This window comes from Heterodontus francisci, chromosome 4 (genome assembly GCF_036365525.1).
Source record: "Heterodontus francisci isolate sHetFra1 chromosome 4, sHetFra1.hap1, whole genome shotgun sequence".
NCBI lineage: Eukaryota > Metazoa > Chordata > Chondrichthyes > Heterodontiformes > Heterodontidae > Heterodontus > Heterodontus francisci.
In genome coordinates, this window is record NC_090374.1 from 21574284 (window position 1) to 21595007 (window position 20724).

Below are 20724 nucleotides of genomic sequence, written 5' to 3' on the forward strand. Positions count from 1 at the left end.
GTGGAAGCTAGATAAACATGAGGGAGAAATGAATAAAAGGATATGTTAATAGGAAGAGGGGTGGGGGGGGGGGGGATGCTCCTGAAGTGCATGAATACTGGCATGGACCAGTTGGCATAATGGCATGTTTTTGTGATGTACATTCTATGTGATTCTATTTAAAATGGCTGAAAATGATCATGGCAAGTACTCCATCTAAAAGTGACTTTCACATCATAATGACTGAATCTTGGATCAAGCAGTATTTCCGCATTGACTGATGATTAAGGCGATGAACCAACAACAAAACTTGCATTTATATAGTGCCTTTAACATAATCAAACATCCCAAGGCACTTCACAGGAGCACAAACAAAATTTGACTCCGAGCCACATAAGGAGTGATTAGGGCAGGTGACTAGAAGCTTAATCAAAGAGGCAGGTTTTAAGGGGAGTCTTAAAGGAGAGTGGCAGGAAGGCGGGGGGAGGGAACTCCAGGTCTCAGGTAGCTGAATACACAGCCACCAAAGGTGCAGCAAAAGAACATCTGGGTTGGCTCTGTGTGCTCGCCAAATATATCTTCACCTAAGAGATTAAGGTACGGTGGCCATTCGAACATCCAAATGTGCTGTTCAACATTCAGTAAACATTTATCTAAAATCACTGGCAACTGTATCACTGGTGGAATACATAAACCAGTAGGAAAAAATGACTCAAACAAAACCACACTCATCACATTATAAGGGTTCCTGCTTTAGTTGCCACAAACATGAGAATTGCTCTTTGCAATAACACGTTTCATTCTAATTTGAGTGAGGTACCTTTTATTCTATGCATATCTAACTAATGTCTGCCCCGAAGGAATCTCTGATTACGAGCTCTTCTGCATCTGCAGCTCCCTTTGTCCAAAATCCTTTGTAGTTTACTTATTAATGCCCTAAAAGAGTTATAATAGTGTCAAGAAAACATGCTATGCCAAATGAGGATTTTAATTCATCGGTTGGAAACCTACATTAAACTTTTAAAAAGGAAAGCTGGGATCTGAAATTGAACTTTCAAAATGCTGGCAGCCAAGATGGCCACCACAAGTTGCACTGAAATACCTCACATTCCAGGACATCGAATTGGAGACGCTTGTCTAACGAGGCCCCATCCATGACAAGGCCTCACGAATTTGGAATCAGCTCCACCTCTAATGGCAAAACATTCAAAACCATCTTGGAACATTACGATGGAGACATATGCCCAGGGAGAAAACGTTAACACAATGAGACCCGAGAGAGATTGAGAATTCCAAGACTTGAACGTAATCAAATTGCAAATCAGGACACTGGACAATCACGTGACTGCCTCCCCATCTGTGAACAACTAGCGGTTTTGGCTACAAGGACACAAGCTGCTGAGACTTTGAAGCAAGGAGAACCCACAGGAGGGTGTGTCTCTCTCTTTTGCACACTCCAGCTGACCTTGGGGGGGGGGGGGGGGGGGGGGCGGAGTTGGTTTGAAGCTTGTCTGCTGGCTGGAAAAGATCACAGATAAAGACCCCTGGGAAGAAGACCACCTGCTTGACTGTCTCCAAGAACATCTACCAATCAAAAATATCAGAACTCCAGATTCAACCGGAACAAAGCTGAATTAACAGACATCACAGACGGTATACTTCTTTTTTCGTTCTGGACTCCAATTTTTTTTATTCGATCATGGGATGTGGGCATCACTGGCAAGGCTAGCACTTATTACCCATCCCTAATAACCCTCGAGAAGGTGCTGCTGAGCTGCCTTCTTAAAAGGCTGCAGTCCTTGGGGTGTAGGGAAGCCCACAGTACTGTTGGGAAGAGATTTCCAGGGTTTTGACCGAGCAACAGTGAAAGAACAGTGATATAGTTCCAAGTCAGGATGGTGTGTGGCTTGGAGGGGAACTTGCAGGTGGTGGTGTTCCCATGTAGTTGCTGGCCTTGTCCTTCCAGGTGGTAGGGGTTGCAGGTTTGGAAGGTCTTGTCGAAGGAACCTTGGTGTGTTGCCGCAGTGCATTTTACCACTGTGTATCGGTGGTGAAGCGAGTGAATGTTGAAGCTGATGGTGGGATGCCAAGGTAACTCAGGAGGGCTGCATTGTCCTGGATGATGTCGAACTTCTTGAGTGTTGTTGGAGCTGCACAAAACCAGGCAAGTGGAGAGTATTCCAGCACACTCTTGACTTGTGCCTTGGAGATGGTGGACAGGCATTTGGGAGTCAGGAGGTGAGTTACTTTCCGCTGAATTCCCAGCCTCTGACCTGCTCTTGTAGCCACAGTATTTATGTGGCTGGTCCAATTCAGTTTCTGGTCAATGATAACCCCCAGGATGTTGAGAGTGGGGGATTCAGCGATAGTAATGCCACTGAATGTCAAGGGGAGATGGTTAGATTCTCTTTTATTTGAGATGGTTGTTGTCTGGCACTTGTGTAGTGCGAATGTTACTTGCCACTTATCAGGCCAAGCCTGGAGGTTGTCCAGGTCTTGCTGCATCTAGACATGGGTTGCTTCAGTACCTGAGGAGTTGCGAATGGTGCCGAACATTGTGCAATCATCAGCGAACATCTCCAAATCTAACCTTATGATGGAGGCAAGGTCATTGTTGAAGCAGCTGAAGATGGTTGGGCCTGGGACACTACCCTGAGGAATCCCGCAGTGATGCCCTAGGACTGAGATGAGTGACTTCCAACATCTATCCACGCTAATATATTACCCCCAACACCATGAGCCCTTATCTTGCCTATTAATCTTTTATGTGGCACCTTATCAAATGCCTTTTGAAAATCTAGGAATACTACATCTACTGGTTCCCCTTTATCTACTCTACTAGTTACATCCTCAAAAAACTCTAATAAATTTGTCAAACAGAACTCCCTTTAGTAAAATCATGCTGACTTGTTCTAATCAAACGATGCTTTTCCAAGTGCAATGTTAAGACCTCTTTAATAACAGCTTCCAGCATCTTCCCAATGACTGATGTTAGGCTAACTGGCCTATAGTTCCCTGTTTCCTCTCTACCTCCTTCCTTGAAAAGTGGCGCTACATTTGCCAACTTCCAATCGGATGGGGCTATTCCTGAATCTAAGGAATTCTGGAAAATCATAGCCAGCGCATCCACTATCTCTGTAGCTATCTCTTTTAGAACCCTAGGATGTAGGCATCAGGTCCTGGGGACTTGTCAGATTTTAGTCCCTCAAGTTTCTCCAATACTTTTTCTTGGCTGATTTCAATATCCTTAATTTCCTCGCTCTTTTTAGCCCCGAGGTCACAGCCTATTTCTGGTATGGAACTTGTGTCTTCTACTAATATTGAGGATATTGAGAGGGGTAGAAGTGAGAGACCTTGCAGTGCATGGCCACAGGTCCCTGAAGGTGGCTGTACAGGTAGGTAGAGTGAACATTGACTGCTTTCTTTTATTGGCCGAAGTATAGAATATAAAAGCAGGGATGTGATGCTTGAACTGTATAAAATGCTGGTTAGGCCACAGCTGGAGTATTGGGTACAGTTCTGGTCACCACATTAGAGAAAGGACATAATTGCTCTGGAGAGAGCACAGAGGAGATTTACAAGTATGTTGCCAGGGTTTAAAGTTTGCAGCTATGAGGAAAGATTGGATCGGCTAGGGTTGTTTTCCCTGGAACTGAGGAGGCTGAGGGGAGACTTAATTGAGGTGTACAAAATTATGAGTGACCTAGCAGTTATCAGGTGACACAGATTTAAGGTGAATGGTAGAAGGATTAGAGGGGACATGAGGAAAAACTTTTTCACCCAGAGGGTGGTGGGCGTCTGAAATTTGCTGCCAGGAATGCTGGTGGCGGCAGAAGCCCTCAGTTCTTTTAAAAGGTATCTTTACATGTTGCTGAAGTGCTGTAACCTGCAAGGCTATGGACCAGGTGCTGGAAGGTGGGATTAGATTGGGCGGCTAGTTTTTTCAGCCAGCAGGGACATGACGGGCTGAATGGCCTCCTACTGTGCCCTAATTGATCTATAGCTCTACTGTGGACAGACACAAAATATTTGTTCATTGCCTCTGCCATTTCCTCATTCCCCACGATGATCGTGGACAGATGCATCTGCATCACAGATTGGTGACGACAAGGTCAAGTATGATTTTCCCTCTTGTTGGTTCCCTCACCACCTGCTGCAGACTCAGTCTAGCAGCTATGTCCTTTAGGACTCAGCCAGCACAGTCAGTCGTGGTGCTACCGAGCCACTCTTTGTGATGGCAATTGAAAACCCCACCCAGCGAACATTCTGTGCCCTTGCTTCCAAGGGGTGTTCAAAATGGAGAAGCACCGAGTCATCAGCCGAGGGGGAGCAGTAGGTGGTAATCAGCAGGAGTTTCCTTGCCCAGGTTTGACCTGATGCCATGAGACTTCATGGGTCCAGAGTCAATGTTGAGGACTCTCATGGCAACTCCCTTCCGACAGAATTCCACTGTGCCACCACCACTGTTGGGTCTGTCCTACTGGTGGGACAGGACATACCCAGGGACAGTGATGGTGCTGTCAGGAACATTGTCTGTAAGGTATGATTCCATGAGTATGACTATGCCACGCTGTTGCTTGACTGGTCTGTGGGACAACTTTTCCCATTTTGGCACAAATCCCCAGAAGTTCGTAAGGAGGGCTTTGCAGGGTCGACAGGGCTGGGTTTGCCGCAGTCGTTTCCTCTGCCTAGGTCAATGCCAGGAGGTCCATGAGATTTCATTCCTTTTCTTACATTCTGTAATGGTTTTATACAACTGAGTGGCTTACTAGGCCATTTCAGAGGGCATTTAAGAGTCACCACATTGCTGTGGGTCTAAAGACATATGTAGGCCAGACCAGGTAAGGACAGCAGATTTCCTTCCCTAAAGGGAATCAGTGAACCAGATAGGTTTTTACAACAATCGAACAGCATTAGGCTAGCTTTTAATTCCAAATTTATTAACTGAATTCAAATTTCACCATCTGCCATGATGGGATTCGAACCCATGTCCCCACTACACTACCACCACCCCAATCCTCTAATCCAACTCAAACTATCCCTCATCACTCTGTAACCTAGTTAGTCATAGAGAGTCATAGAGTTATACAGCACAGAAACAGGCCCTTCAGTCCATCGTGGCTGTGCCGGCCATCGAGCACCTAACTACTCTAATCCCATTTTCCTGCATTTGGCCAGTAGCCTTGTATGCTATGGCATTTCAAGTGCTCATCTAAATACTTCTTAAAGGTTGTGAAGGTTCCTGCCTCTACCACCTCTTCAGACAGTGCGTTCCATATTCCAACCACCCTCTGGGTGAAATTTTTTTCCCCCAAATCCCCTCTAAACCTCCTGCCCCTTACCTTAAATCTATGCCCCCTGGTTATTGACCCCTCTGCTAAGGAAAAAAGTTTATTCCTATCTAACCTATCAATGCCCCTCAATTTTCTATACCTCAATCATGTCCCCCCCCCCCCAGGCTTCTCTGCTCTAAGGAAAACAACCCTCGCCTTTTCAGTCTCTCTTCATAGCTGAAATGCTCCAGCCCAGGCAACATCCTCGAGAAATAAAAGCAAAATACTGCAGATGCTGAAAATCTGAAATAAAAACAAAAAATGCTGGAAATACTCAGAAGGTCTGGCAGCACCTGTGCAGAGAGAAACAGAGTTAACATTTCAGGTCAGAGACCCTTCTTCAGAACTGACGAATTTTATTTTAGTGTTTCATTCACTGCCACTTCTCTTCCAGGAATGCCTACCTTGAAGTAGTGCTGATCTTCTCTCCGACGGGATTTTCATTTGTCTCTTTTACCTTGTTCACCTTCATTGCTTTCTATTTCCCTCCTGGTGTTTGATAAAGTGTCTACCAAAACTCGTTTTCACAGCCACATTTCCTTCCTCAGTGACTTCTGGTCAGTTATTCTCTGTGACCCTGTCCTATCAACACCTTCACCTTTGTTATCTCTTGCCCCACCCCCACTTTACTTGCTTAAAACCTTTTACATTTCTAATACTTGTCAGTTCTGAAGAAGGGTCTCTGACCTGAAATGTTAACTCTGCTTCTCTCTGCACAGATGCTGCCAGACCTGCTGAGTATTTCCAGCATTTCTTGTTTTTATAACATCCTGGTGAATCTCCTCTGCACCCTCTCCAGTGCAATCACATCCTTCCAATAGTGTGGTGCCCAGAACTGTACACAGTACTCCAGCTGTGGCCTAACTAGCATTTTATACAGCTCCATCATAACCTCCCTGTTCTTATATTCTATGCCTCGGCTAATAAAGGCAAGTATCCCCTATGCTTTCCTAACCACCTTATCTACCTATGCTGCTGCCTTCAGTGATCTATGGACAAGTACACGAAGGTCCCTCTGACCCTCTGTACTTCCTAGGGTCCTACCATCCATTGTATATTCCCTTGCCTTGTTAGTCCTCCCAAAATGCATCACCTCATACTTCTCAGGATTAAATTCCATTTGCCACTGCTCCACCCATCTTACCAGCCCATCTATATCGTCCTGTAATCTAAGGCTTTCCTCCTCACTATTTACGACACCACCAATTTTCGTGTCATCTGTGAACTTACTGATCATACCTCTTATATTTGTGTGTGTGATTGTTTTGTGTGTGTGTGACTGAAAGTGTAGCATAGTTTATTATTTTGTTTAGATTGGGTTTTTGGTTAAGTACAATAACCTCTTGTTAAAACTCAAGAAAACCTGTCTGAAAGGTTCTTTTTTTTTATTCATTCATGGGATGTGGGCGTCGCTGGCCAGGCCAGCATTTATTGCCCATCCCTAATTGCCCTCGAGAAGGTGGTGGTGAGCTGCCTTCTTGAACCGCTGCAGTCCATGTGGGGTAGGTACCCCCACAGTGCTGTTAGGAAGGGAGTTCCAGGATTTTGACCAAGCGACAGTGAAGGAACGGCGATATAGTTCCAAGTCAGGATGGTGTGTGACTTGGAGGGGAACTTGCAGGTGGTGGTGTTCCCATGTATGTGCTGCCCTTGTCCTTCTAGTTGGTAGAGGTCGCGGGTTTGGAAGGTGCTGTCTAAGGAGCCTTCGTGCATTGCTGCAGTGTATCTTGTAGATGGTACACACTGCTGCCACTGTGCGTCGGTGGTGAAGGGAGTGAATGTTTGTAGATGGGGTGCCAATCAAGCGGGCTGCTTTGTCCTGGATGGTGTCGAGCTTCTTGAGTGTTGTTGGAGCTGCACCCATCCAGGCAAGTGGAGAGTATTCCATCACACTCCTGAATTGTGCCTGGCAGATGGTGGACAGGCTTTGGAGAGTCAGGAGGTGAGTTACTCGCCTCAGGATTCCGAGCCTCTGACCTGCTCTTGTAGCCACGGTATTTATATGGCTACTCCAGTTCAGTTTCTGGTCAATGGTAGCCCCTAGGATGTTGATAGTGGGGGATTCAGCGATGGTAATGCCGTTGAATGTCAAGGGGAGATGGTTAGATTCTCTCTTGTTAGAGATGGTCATTGCCTGGCACTTGTGTGGCACGAATGTTACTTGCCACTTATCAGCCCAAGCCTGGATATTGTCTAGGTCTTGCTGCATTTCTACACGACTGCTTCAGTATCTGAGGAGTCATGAATAGTGCTGAACATTGTGCAATCATCAGTGAACATCCCCACTTCTGACCTTATGATTGAAGGAAGGTCATTGATGAAGCAGCTGAAGATGGTTGGGCCTAGGACACTACCCTGAGGAACTCCTGCAGTGATGTCCTGGGGCTCAGGTGATTGACCTCCAACAACTACAACCATCTTCCTTTGTGCTAGGTATGACTCCAGCCAACGGAGGGTTTTCCCCCTGATTCCCATTGACCTCAGTTTTGCTAGGGCTCCTTGATGCCATACTCGGTCAAATGCTGCCTTGATGTCAAGGGCAGTCACTCTCACCTCACCTCTTGAGTTCAGCTCTTTTGGTGATCACAACAAAGGTAAGAGGTTAAACACTCACTGAAGTGGTCGCATATCCATTGTTGTTTAAAAAAAAAGGAAGAAACCAGTTGCGGTCAAACAAGGATAAGGATCCCTCCTCACCTGATCGTAACAATAGGTTCCACAAATTATTTTAATATACTTTGAAAGATCAAAAGATAGACTTGGGAGAGAAAGACCATTTTTCAATGGTCCATCCAGACAGCCTACAGTTTTCTCATCACAACATTCAACTATTTCTTACAAATGTTTTGCTCCGCTGGTCTACCCAGAGGACCAGTCTGTGTGCTGTCATTAGTCCTAATTTTGACTTTCAGCAATGTGAATCTGTGCCTCTGGCCCTACTAGTCTGAAGTACTGTACTGTTGGAGATTTATCTTTTCTATATGATTTACAGTTTTAAATATACCTCAATAAAAGTCACTTCAAAGCCACCTACTTTCAAGTTTGAAAAGCCCCAGTTCCTTTGGGATTTCAGCATTACTCAGTCATCTGACACCTGGGATCTGTTGCATTGCTCTTCTCTACACTGTCTTCTAGGCTTGAATTCTCCCCTGTGTCGTGGCGAGCAGAGGTGAACAATACTCAAGAAGTGTTCTGACTGAAGGATCGTGCTGGTTAACTTTGACTTTCGAAGACTGCACTCTGCTCTTCTGGTAATACAGCTCATTGCATTTATATTGTCAACAGTGAAAAGAGAGCCTCAACACAGAAACGCATAAAAATAGTTACAACAAAGAAATAGGCCACTCAGCCCAATCAGTCGTGTTGGCATATAACCTCCATATGAGCAAATAGTTCCAATCACGATAAATCACCTGGATTCCATGTCCTTTCAACCCCTTTTCTTCACCCATCTACCCAATCTAACCTTGAATGCTGATATAGTTTCTGCTTCATCACCAACGCTGGAAGTGAATTCTATAGCCTTACAACTCACTCTAGGTAATGAAATTTCTCCTGCCCTCTGTGGTAAATGGTAGTTTGAGAACTTGAATTCAGTTTAGAAAAAAAATTTGGAAATAAAAAACTGGTATCAGTACAAGTGACCACGAAGCTGTCAGAGTGTAAAACTCAAATGATTCACTCGAGTCTGTTAGGAAAAAAAACCTGACATCCTTACTTGCAGCAAGCCATTCAGTTGTAGCAAAAAAAGATATGCAGCAGTTCAAGGATATAGTCCACCACTATCTTCGCAGGGGAACAAATGTTGGCCTTGCCAGTAATACCAATATCCCAAGAATGAACAAACAAAAATCTCTTGCATTTAGTCTTGTATTTCTGGCCTTATCTCTGGCCATGAAGTCTCATGGCATCAGGTCAAACATGGGCCAGAAAACCTACCGCGCCCCCCTCCCCCGCCCCCCTCAGCTGATGAATCAGTACTCTTCCATGTTGAACACCAATTGGAAGAAGCACTGAGGGTGGTAAGGGCACAGAATGTACTCTGGGTGGAGGACTTCAGTATCTATCACCAACAGTGACTCAGTAGCACCACTACTGACCGAGCTGGCCAAGTTGCTAGACTGGATCTTTTGCAGGTGGCGAGGGAGCCAACAAGAGGGAAAAATCTACTTGACCTCGTCCCCACTAATCTACTTGTCGCAGATGCATCTGTCCATGACAGTATTTGTAGGAGTGAACAACGCACAGTCCTTGTAGAGTCGAAGTCCTGTCTTCACACCGAGGGTACCTACCAGCGTGCTGTGTGGCAATACCACCATGCTAAATGAGATAGATTTTGAACAGATCTAGCAACTCAAAACTGGGCACCCATGAGGCCATCAGCAGCAGCGGAATTGTATTCAACCACAATCTGTAACCTCATGGCCCGGCCTATCCCCCACTCTACCATTACCATCAAGTTGGGAGACCAACCCTGGTTCAATGAATAGTACAGAAGGGCGTGCCAGGAGCGGCACTGGGCATACTTAAAAATGAGGTGGCAGCCTGGTGAAGCTACAACACAGGACCACTTGCTTTTAATGAAGGTCCCACACAAGAGGTTAGTAAACAAAATTAGAGCACATTGGACTGGGGGGAATAGACTGGCATGGATTGAGTACTGGTTAATGGGTAGAAAACAGAGAGTAGGAATAAATGGGTCTTTCTCGTGTTGGCAGACTGTGATGAGTAGAGTGCTTGGGCCACAGATGTTCACAATACATATCAATGATTTGGATGTGGAGACCAAATGTAATATTTCCAAGTTCGTGGATGACACAAAACTAGGTGGAAATGTGTGTTGTGAGGAAGATGCAAAGTGGCTTCAAGGGGATTTGGACAGACTTAGCGAGTAGGCAAGAACATGGCAGATGGAATATAATGTGGAAAAATGTGAGGTATTCCACTTTGGTAAGAAAAACAGATGTGCAGAGTCTTTCTTAAGGTAACAGATTAGAAAGTGTAGATGTACAAAGGGACCTGGGTGTCCTCGTCAATAAGTCACTGAAAGCTAACATGCAGGCGCAACAAGCAATTAAGGCGGCTATGGTATGTTCGCCTTTATCGCAAGAGGATTTGAGTACTGGAGTAGCAAAGTCTTGCTTCAATTGTATAAAACACCTGGAGTACTGTGTGCAGTTTTGGTCCCCTTACCTTAGGAAGGAATATTATTGCCATAGAGGGAGTGCAACGAAGGTTCATCAGACTTGTTCCCGGGATGGTGGGACAGTCCTATGAAGAGAGATTGGGGAAACTGGGCCTGTATTCTCTAGAGTTTCAAAGAATGAGAGGTGATCTCATTGAAACCTACAAAGTACTTAAAGGGATAGACAGGGTAGATGCAGATAAGATGTTTCCCCTGGTTGGGGAGTCCAGAACCAGGGGACATAATTTCAAAATAAGGGAGAAGCCATGTAGGAACGAGATGAGGAGAAACTTCTTTGTGCAGAATGTGGTGAATCTTTGGAATTCTCTACCCCAGAGGGCAGTGGCAGTTCAGTGATTGAGTAGGTTTAAAACAGAGATTGACAGACTTCTAAACACCAATGATATAAGGGGATATGGGGAGTGTGTGGGTTTTTTTTATTCGTTCATGGGATGTGGGCGTTGCTGACTAGGCTAGCATATATTGCCCATCCCTATTTGCCCTTGATTCTCAGAGGGCATTTAAGAGTCAACCAAACTGCTGTGGATCTGGAGTCCCGCGTAGGCCAGACCAGGTAAAGACAGCAGATTTCCTTCCCTAAAGACATTGAAGTGGATGATCAGCCATGATCATATTGAATGGCGGAGTAGGCTTGATGGGCTGAATGGCCTACGCCTGCTCCTGTGTTCCGAGAATTGATTCAATCACAATCTGTAATCTCATAGCCCAGCATATTCCTCACTCTACCACGACAATCAAGCCGGGGGATCAACCCTGCTTCAATGAAGAGTGCAGGAGGGCATGCCAGGAGCACCAGGCATACCTAAAAACAAGGTGTCAACCTGGTGAAGCTACAACACAGACCTACTTGCATGCTAAACAGTGGGAACAGCATGCGATAGAGCAAAATGATCCCACAGCCAACGGATCAGATCTAAGTTCTGCAGTCCTGCCACATCCAGTCGTGAATGGCAGTGGACAATTAAACAATTAACAGGAAGAGGAGGGGAGGAGGCTCCACAAATATCCCCATCCTTAATGATGGGGGAGCCCAGCATATCAGTGAAAAGGACAAGGCTGATGCATCTGCAACAATCTTCAGCCAGAAGTATTGAGTGGATGATCCATCACAGCCTCTTCCTGAGGTCCCCAGCATCACAGATGCCAGTCTTCAGCCAATTCGATTCACTCCACATGATATCAATAAACGGTTGAAGGCACTGGATACAACAAAGGCAAGAGGCCCTGACACATTCTGCCAATAGTACTGATGTTACGATCGAGTTGGGAGGAGTGCACTGTCTTTTCTAGTTCCACTTCTCCACAGGTCACAACATATATTTAAATGTTTACCCAGTTACTATTGTGGGCAATCATAAGCTCTACTCTTTATCCCAGAATGAACGACACCAACCAGGTTTCTTTGACAACAAAATTATCTGTTTATTATAAAACAAGGTTTATCCAGTAACGAAGTAAAGCATTAAAACAAGAATGAACGACACCAACCAGGTTTCTTTGACAACAAAATTATCTGTTTATTATAAAACAAGGTTTATCCAGTAACGAAGCAAAGCATTAAAACAGACTGAAATATGAAAGTTCCCTTTAAAAATCCCCCGCACGCAAACTTACACACACTGAAAAAAAATACAGAAATTCTCTCTGCAGAAGTCTGTTACAAGAAAAAGACAGAAAAGAACACTTTGGCCAAATACTTGCTAATTCTTAAAGAAAAAAAGATATGGAAGGATGACAGTTGCCCCTTTTGGTTTGGCGTCCGGGTATAAGGTGACGGGTTACTGGGATCTTTTCTGGAACAGTTCTTTTCAGGCGGCATTGAGAATTAATCTGGAAGGTTTCTTCAGGAGAAATGTGGAATCAGGGATTTCAGCCGGCACACACTTGAATCGCAGGATGTTTCTAAAGACAGGAGGAAAAAGGAAACATAGAAAATAGGAGTAGGCCATTTGGCCCTTCGAGCCTACTCCGCCATTCATTATGATCATGGCTGATCATCCAACTCAGTAACCTGTTCCCGCTTTCTCCCCATATCCTCTGATCCCTTTCGCCCCAAGAACAAAGAGCTATATCTAACTCCTTCTTGAAAACATACTATGTTTTTGCCTCAACTGCTTTCTGTGGTAGCAAATTCCACAGGCTCACCACTCTCTGGGTGAAGTAATTTCTCTTCATCTCAGTCCTGAAAGGTTTACCCCATATCCTTAGACTATGACTCCTGGTTCTGGACTCCACCACCATCGGGAACATCCTTCCTGCATCTACCCTGTCAAGTCCTGTTAGAATTTTATAGGTTTCTATGAGATCCCCCCTCATTCTTCTGAACTCCAGCGAATATAATCCTAACCAACTCAATCTCCCCTCATACATCAGTCCTGCCATCCCAGGAATCAGTCTGGTAAACTTTTACTGCGCTCCCTCTATAGCAAGAACATCCTTCCTCAGATAAGGAGACCAAAACTGCACACAATATTCTGGGTGTGGCCTCACCCTGTATAATTGCAGCAAGACATCCCTGCTCTTGTACTCTAATCTTCTCACTATGAAGGCCAACATACTATTTGCCTTTTTTACCGCCTGTTGCACCTGCTTACCTTCAGCGACTGGTGTACAAGAACACCCAAGTCTCGCTGCATATTCCCCTCTCTGTTTATAGCTGTTCAGATAATAATCTGCCTTCCTGTTTTTGCTACCAAAGTAGATAGCCTCACATTTATCCACATTATGCTGCATCTGCCATGCATTTCCCCACTTACTTAACTTGTCCAAATCTCCCTGCAGCCTCTCTGCATCCTCCTCACAACTCACCCACCCACCCAGTTTTGTGTCATCTGCAAATTTGGAGATATTACATTTAGTTCCCTCATCTAAATCATTAATATATATTGTGAATAGCTGGGGTCCTAGCACCGATCCCTCCAGTACCCCACTAGTCACTGCCTGCCATTTGGAAAAAGACCTGTTTATTCCTATGCTTTGTTTCCAGTCCGCCAACCAATTTTCTATCCATCCCAATATATTAACCCCAATCCCATGCGCTTTAATTTTACATGCTAATCTGTTATGGGACTTTGTCGAAAGCCTTCTGAAAGTCCAAATAAACCACATCCACTGGCTGCTCCTCATCAACTCTACTAGTTACATCCTCGAAGAATTCTAGTAGATTTGTCAAGCATGATTTCCCTTTTGTAAATCCATGCTGACTCTGTCCAATTCTACCACTGTTCTCCAAGTGCTCTGCTATAAAATCTCTGATAATAGACTCTAGAATTTTCCCCACTACCGACGTCATGCTGACTGGTCTATAATTCCCTGTTTTCTCTCTACCTCCCTTTAAAGATGACCACCATTATTTCTAGGGCCACTTCCTTAAGTACTCTGGGATGTAGATTATCAGGCCCTGGAGATTTATCGGCCTTCAATCCCATCAAAATCCCCAACACCATTTCTCTACTAATACTGATTTCCTTCAGTTCCTCTGTCTCACTAAACCCTGTGTTCCCCAACATTTCTGGTATATTATTTGCATCCTCCTTTGTGAAGACAGAACCAAAGTATGTATTTAGTTCGTCAGCCATTTCTTTGTTCCCCATAATAAATTCCCCTGTTGCTGACTGTAAGGGACCTACATTTGTCTTCACCAATCTTTTTCTCTTCACGTACCTATAGAAACTTTTACATTAAGTTTTTATGTTCCCTGCAAGCTTACTCTCGCACTCTATTTTCCCCTTCTTAATCAATCTCTTGGTCCTCCTTTGCTGAATTCTAAACTGCTCCCAATCCTCAGGTCTGTTGTTTTTTTCTGGTGCATTTATATGCCTCTTCCTTGGATCTAATGCTATCTCTAATTTTCCTTGTAAGCCATGATTTGGCTACCTTTCCCTGACACACTGGACTTCTCAGGGTCTCTTAGAGAGATGCAGGAAAGATGTGCTGGCGGTGTCTTTTTCCCTGGCAAGAAAAACCCCAACTGTCTTCAAAACAGTTCACAGCCCAACTGAACTGAAAACAATCCTAATCCAAATGGAAAGTCAACCTCGTGACCTCCATAAACCTTGACATGTGTCTCCTCTGTAAACATCCCCCCTTGGTCCAAGGTTCCTGTTGTTTATTTATCTTAAGGCAGGTAATCTCCAATTCAGGTTCTTTTTTACCATTCCTTGATTCTTCCAGTAAGCGTTTTCAGTCGTGTCCTTTCAATGACCCCAGTGAAAAAAAAACAAAGTCCGGCATTCCTTCAGGCTTCCTAATGAATTCAATTCCACAATTTAAATTAAGTCCTTAAAAACATAGTTAAAAAAAAGAAGCCTCTCATAACACTGAAGACCTGTGCTCCAGAACTGGTTGTGCCCCTAGCCAGCAGTTCCAGTACAGCTACAAAACTGGCATCTAGCTGGCAATGTGGAAAATTGCCCAGGTATGTCCTTTCCACAAAAAGCAGGACAAATCCAACCCAGCCAATTATAGTCCCAGTCTATTCTCGATCATCAGCAAAGTGATGGATGGGGTCGTCGACAGTGCTATCAAGTGGCACTTGCTCAGCAATAACCTGCTCTCAGACGCTCAGTTTCGGTTCCGCCAAGGCTACTCAGCTCCTGACCTTGTTGCAACCTTGGTCCAAACATGGACAAAAAAGCTGAACTCCAGAGGTGCGGCGAGAGTGACTGCCCTTGACATCAAGACAGTATTTGACCGAGTATGGTATCAAGGAGCCCTAACAAAAATATATAAACTGGGTGGTTTTATTTTAATAAAAAAAAGTCAACAGATGAAACTCTCCGCCGAACAAAGGCAGTGGAGGGGTGCCACCACCCGGTAAACGGGACCTGGAACAAGCAGAGATCAGCAGCCGTCAATGGGAATCAAGGGGAAAAACTCTCCACTGGTTGGCGTCATACCTAGCCCAAAGGAAGATGATTGCGGTTGTTGGAGGTCAATCATCCCAGCTCCAGGGCATCGCTGCAGGAGTTCCTCAGGGTAGTGTCCTAGGCCCAACCATCTGCAGCTGCTTCATCAATGACCTTCCTTCAATCATAAGGTCAGAAGTGGGGAAGTTCGATGATTGCACAACGTTGGTCACCATTTGCGACTCCTCAGATACTGAACCAGTCCGTGGCCATATGCAGCAAGACCTGGACAATCTTCAGGCTTGGGCTAGTAAGCAGCAAGTTACATTCGTGCCACACAAGTGTCAGGCAATGACCATCTCACTTTGACATTCAACGGCACTACCATCACTTAATCCCCCACTATCAACATGCAGGGTGTTACCATTGATCAGAAACTGAACGGGACCAGCCATACAAATACTGTGGCCACAACAGCAGGTCAGAGGCTAGAAATTCTGCAGTGAGTAACTCACCTCCCGACTCCCCAAAGCCTGTCCACCACCTACAAGGCACAAGTCATGAGTGTGATGGAATACTCTCCACTTGCCTGGATGGGTGCAGGTCCAACAACGCTCAAGAAGCTCAATACATCCAGGACAAAGCAGCCCACTTGATTGGCACCCCATCCACCACCCTTCAACATTCACTCCCTCCATTACCAATGCGCAGTGGCAGCAGTGTGCACCATCTACAAGATGCACTGCAGCAGCGCACCAAGCCTCCTTAGGCAGCACCTTCCAAACCCGTGACCTCTACCACCTAGAAGGACAAGGGCAGCACATGCATGGGAACGGCACCACCTGCAAGTTCCCCTCCAAGCCTCACACCATCCTGACTTGGAACTATATCGTCTTTCCTTCAACGTCGCAGGGGCAAAATCCTGGAACTCCCTTTCTAACAGCACTGCAGTTGTACTTATCCCACATGGACTGCAGCGGTTCAAGAAGGCAGCTCACCACCACCTTCTCAAGGGCAATTCGGGATGGGCAATAAATGCTGGCCTGGCCAGCGATGTCCACATCCGAGGAATGAATTTAAAAAAATGTTGTTTGAACACCATCATTTCCAAGTTACCCTCCAAATCACACACTGAGATGACAGACATTTATCGCTATTACTTCATCACTGGATTAACATCCTGGAATTCTCTACCTAATGCTATTGTGGAGTACCATCACCATAAGAATTGCAGGAGTATAAAGAGAAGGCTAACCACCTTTCAGAGTAACTAGGGATGGGTGATAAATGCAGTCTCTCTAGTATCGCGGACACCTCTCAGAAGTTACTTTTTATAAAAAATGTATATTTAAAATACAATTATCCATAATATTGTCATTTATATTTCTGTAGTTTCCCATTCAATTTCTCTTTTCCTTAATGAGTTAACAGGGAAGACTTGAGCCCAAGCTGTGAGCTGCACTACTGGCAGTCAGAACAGAGGAGAGTCAGGCCAGTTGGGCATTCCAAGGACTCTGAAGATTATTGCGAGACAATAGCAGCATTAAAATGTAGTACACAAATCAATAAGTCAGGAAAGGGGAGTACATGGACTGCTAAATAAGGAAATAAAGCACAGAATCATAAAGCAAAGAAGGTGGTCATTCGGCCCATCATGTCTATGGCAGGTCTTTGAAAGAACTATCCAATTAGTCCCACTCTCCTGTTCTTTCCCCACTGCAATGGGAATGTTTCCTTCTCAAGTGAATATCCGATTCCCTTTTGAAAGTTACTACTGAATCTGCTTCCACCAACCTTTCAGGAAATGCAATCCAGCTCATAATTATAATCTTTGTATTAAATTTAAGATCACAACAGATCCCTTCAGAAATAGCAAACATCCAGAACTACCAGGTGAGTTACCTGAGAAGGAGCACTGCAGGAGAGTCCACCCAACTCACTGATGCGAGCTGCAGCTGTTGGGTTACTGGAACTTATCAGGACGGGAGGGCTGATCTCCACAGAGTGGCGGTTTTGAGATGACTGAGAAGCTTTGTTGGACATAGTTAGCGAGGTGAACGAGTGCCGTTTTTTGGTGTTCTTCTTTGTGATGTCTCCGGGTTTCTGGGCAGAGTTGCTGTGAGCAGCCCCCGAGGTACTGCTGCTTCCTTCTCCTGAATCACCACCTCCAGAAGTGGAGGCTGAAGGTTTATCCAGCTGTATTAGCTGTTTGGCTGTTGAGTTAAACTGGAAGTACAAAACAAATTCTCAAACCACAGAAATAACCCAGTGTATATTAAAATAGTACTCGCACGTTGCCGTTGGGTATAATGGATTTACTGTACACATTTATTTGTATATGAAAGAACTCCATTACAAAACTTATGTTAAGTCTTTTAATTGCCATCTATGCTAAACCAATACTTAATTAAATGGATGGGATTTCAGTGCACTGCGACAATTGGCTCAAATTTTAATTGAGTGCCATGCAATTTAAAGTGAAATATTATCATTGCCGTTTACAAATATTTCATCACTAAAAACACCCGAATGAACTGGAGGTTGGTGCTATTAGCATGTCTGCAGCTTTGCACAGCATGATAGAATTTGCTTAGCAATTTTCAGTGTTCTAACACCAAATTAGCAGTAAGAACTGTGAAATAACATTCGGAGTGAGCTTATAGACTGGAGTATAAATTAACAGTGGGAGGCATAAAAAATAAAGTATACAGAAATACATAATTGTATAATAATTTACACACATACATGTTCAACCAATGTGATAATGAGGGAGCTTTCAGGGAAGCACCACCTCATTGGGTTCACCATCTCAGTCTCTCACAAAGTGCTTCACAAATAATGGATTTCTTTTGAAGTGCAGTCACTGTTCCTACACAGGCAAACCTGTCAGTTGATTTGCATGCAGAATTATCCCGCAAACAGTAATGAGATAAAGGATGGGTCAAAGGTAGGCTCCTTTAAGGAGGTTTCGATGATGGCAGTTTTCAAAGGGAGCAGGATGGTGCCTGTGGATCAGGACCCATTGATGGGGCCAACTAGCGAGGAAGCCAGGAGAGATGGTCGAGTGGTCAGGAGTTGAGGTAGGAGGGCATCAAGGGAGCAGGAGTTTGGGAGGCTGGGGGTGGGGGGGGGGGGGTGAGGTGGGAAGAGATGAGAGGGGAAATGGTAACAGCGATTCAAATGGGTTGGGCGTCAGAGTTAAGAGACAAATGCAGAAATAAATGCACAAATGATCCCAATTTTGAAGATGAAGGCGGTCATGAGCTTGTTACCGCTGCTATTAGAAGTAAGGGTTAAGGATGTAATCCATTAAGCTAAGCCAGTCATGACTGAACTCCAAGCTCTTTAAAGAAGTGCCACAGCATCTTTTACATCCACTTGAGCAGGCAGATAGAGCTTCAGGCTAAAAGACAGACAGACTTGCATTTACAGAGTGCCTTTCACAACTGCAGCATGTCTCAAAGCGCTTTGCAGGCAATAAAGTACTTTTGAAGTGTAGTCACCGTTGTAATGTAGGAAATGCAGCCAACTTGCACACAGCAAGCTCCTACAAACAGCAATGACAATATCCAGATAATCTGTTTTTTTTATGATGTTGGTTGAGAGATAAATATTGGCCAGGACATCAGGGAGAACTCCCTTGCTCTTCTTCGATATAGTATTGTGGGATCTTTCCCGTCCACCTGAGAAGCAGACAAGACCTTGGTTTAACTTCGCATCCAAAAGACAACATCTCAGACTGTGGAGCACACCCTCAGTGCCACCAGGCAATGAGAAACTTGCTTTGTGCTCAACACTCTGCTGTGAGACTTGAACCCATAACATTCTGACTCATAGACGAGAATGCTATGAGAGCCAAGGCTGACGATGAAAGACAGCACCTTCCACAGTGCAGCACTCAAGTGCTCATAATTCATAGTGGGACATGAATTGTGATTCAGAGGTGAGAGTGGTACCAACAATGAAGATAAAAGGAGGCCTTTGAAGACACAATAGCAAAAAGAAAAGTGGTTTGGAATGAAAGCTCAAGAGGACCGTGGCTCAAAGATCGAATGTGAATAATTACATGAACATACAGACAACAGGTACGGTTGTCCAACTCAATTTGGCTAAAGTCTACACTGATTAATAATTCACGTTTGGAGATGCATTTGATTGTATATAGAAATATAAAAAAATGTTTCAATAACCAAAAAGGTGGTTCTACTTCACAAACACTGTACAGTAGTGAATAAAAATAAATGTAATAAACACCCGCCTGTCCTACTTTCATTGCTGTTGTGACTATGGTCCAGGCAGACAGGAATAACATGAATAAAATCACATGCCGATGGGCGTGATTTCGTCAGAAACTTGTGTGAACAGCGTCACACAAGTGTGTCAGTCACCTACCCAAAATGTAAATCCTCCATCTTCTACACTAAATAACTTCGTGAAAATAGTGTTACCAGAATATTTGCACCCATATGACACTAAGGTCGGTGGAGTTGTGGATAGTGCCGAAGGATGTTGTAGGGTACAGAGGGACATAGATAGGCTGCAGAGCTGGGCTGAGAGATGGCAAATGGAGTTTAATGCGGAAAGGTGCGAGGTGATTCACTTTGGAAGGAGTAACAGGAATGCAGAGTACTGGGCTAATGGGAAGATTCTTGGTAGTGTAGATCAACAGAGAGATCTTGGTGTCCAGGTGCATAAATCCCTGAAGGTTGCTACCCAGGTTAATAGGGCTGTTAAGAAGGCATATGGTGTGTTAGCTTTTATTAGTAGGGGGATCGAGTTTCGGAGCCACGAGGTCATGCTGCAGCTGTACAAAACTCTGGTGAGACCGCACCTGGAGTATTGCGTGCCGTTCTGGTCATCGCATTATAGGAAGGATGTGGAAGCTATGGAAAGGGTGCAGAGGAGATTTACTAGGATGTTGCCTGGTATGGAGGGAAGGTCTTACGAGGAAAGGCTGAGGGACTTGAGGTTGTTTTCGTTGGAGAGAAGGAGGAGGAGAGGTGACTTAATAGAGACATATAAGATAATCAGAGGGTTAGATAGGGTGGATAGTGAGCGTCTTTCTCCTCGGATGGTGATGGCAAACACGAGGGGACATAGCTTCAAGTTGAGGGGTGATAGATATAGGACAGATGTGACAGGTAGTTTCTTTACTCAGAGAGTAGTAAGGGCGTGGAACGCCCTGCCTGCAGCAGTAGTAGATTCGCCAACTTTAAGGGCATTTAAGTGGTCATTGGATAGACATATGGATGAAAATGGAATAGTGTAGGTCAGATGGTTTCACAGGTCGGCGCAACATCGAGGGCCGAAGGGCCTGTACTGCGCTGTAATGTTCTAATTCTAATTCTAATATGTCCCA

At 44.7% G+C, this 20724-nt stretch overlaps 1 protein-coding gene across 2 annotated transcripts in view; it reads right to left on the reverse strand.

Moving 5' to 3' along the window:
* The window catches only part of sh3rf1 (SH3 domain containing ring finger 1), a 202963-nt gene that overhangs the window by 43945 nt on the left and 138294 nt on the right, over positions 1-20724 (reverse strand). For both annotated transcript variants that reach the window (XM_068029266.1, XM_068029267.1), the window contains exon 5: positions 17268-17591. In XM_068029266.1, the coding sequence (XP_067885367.1) occupies positions 17268-17591 (324 nt within the window). The remainder of the gene's footprint in view (positions 1-17267; positions 17592-20724) is intronic.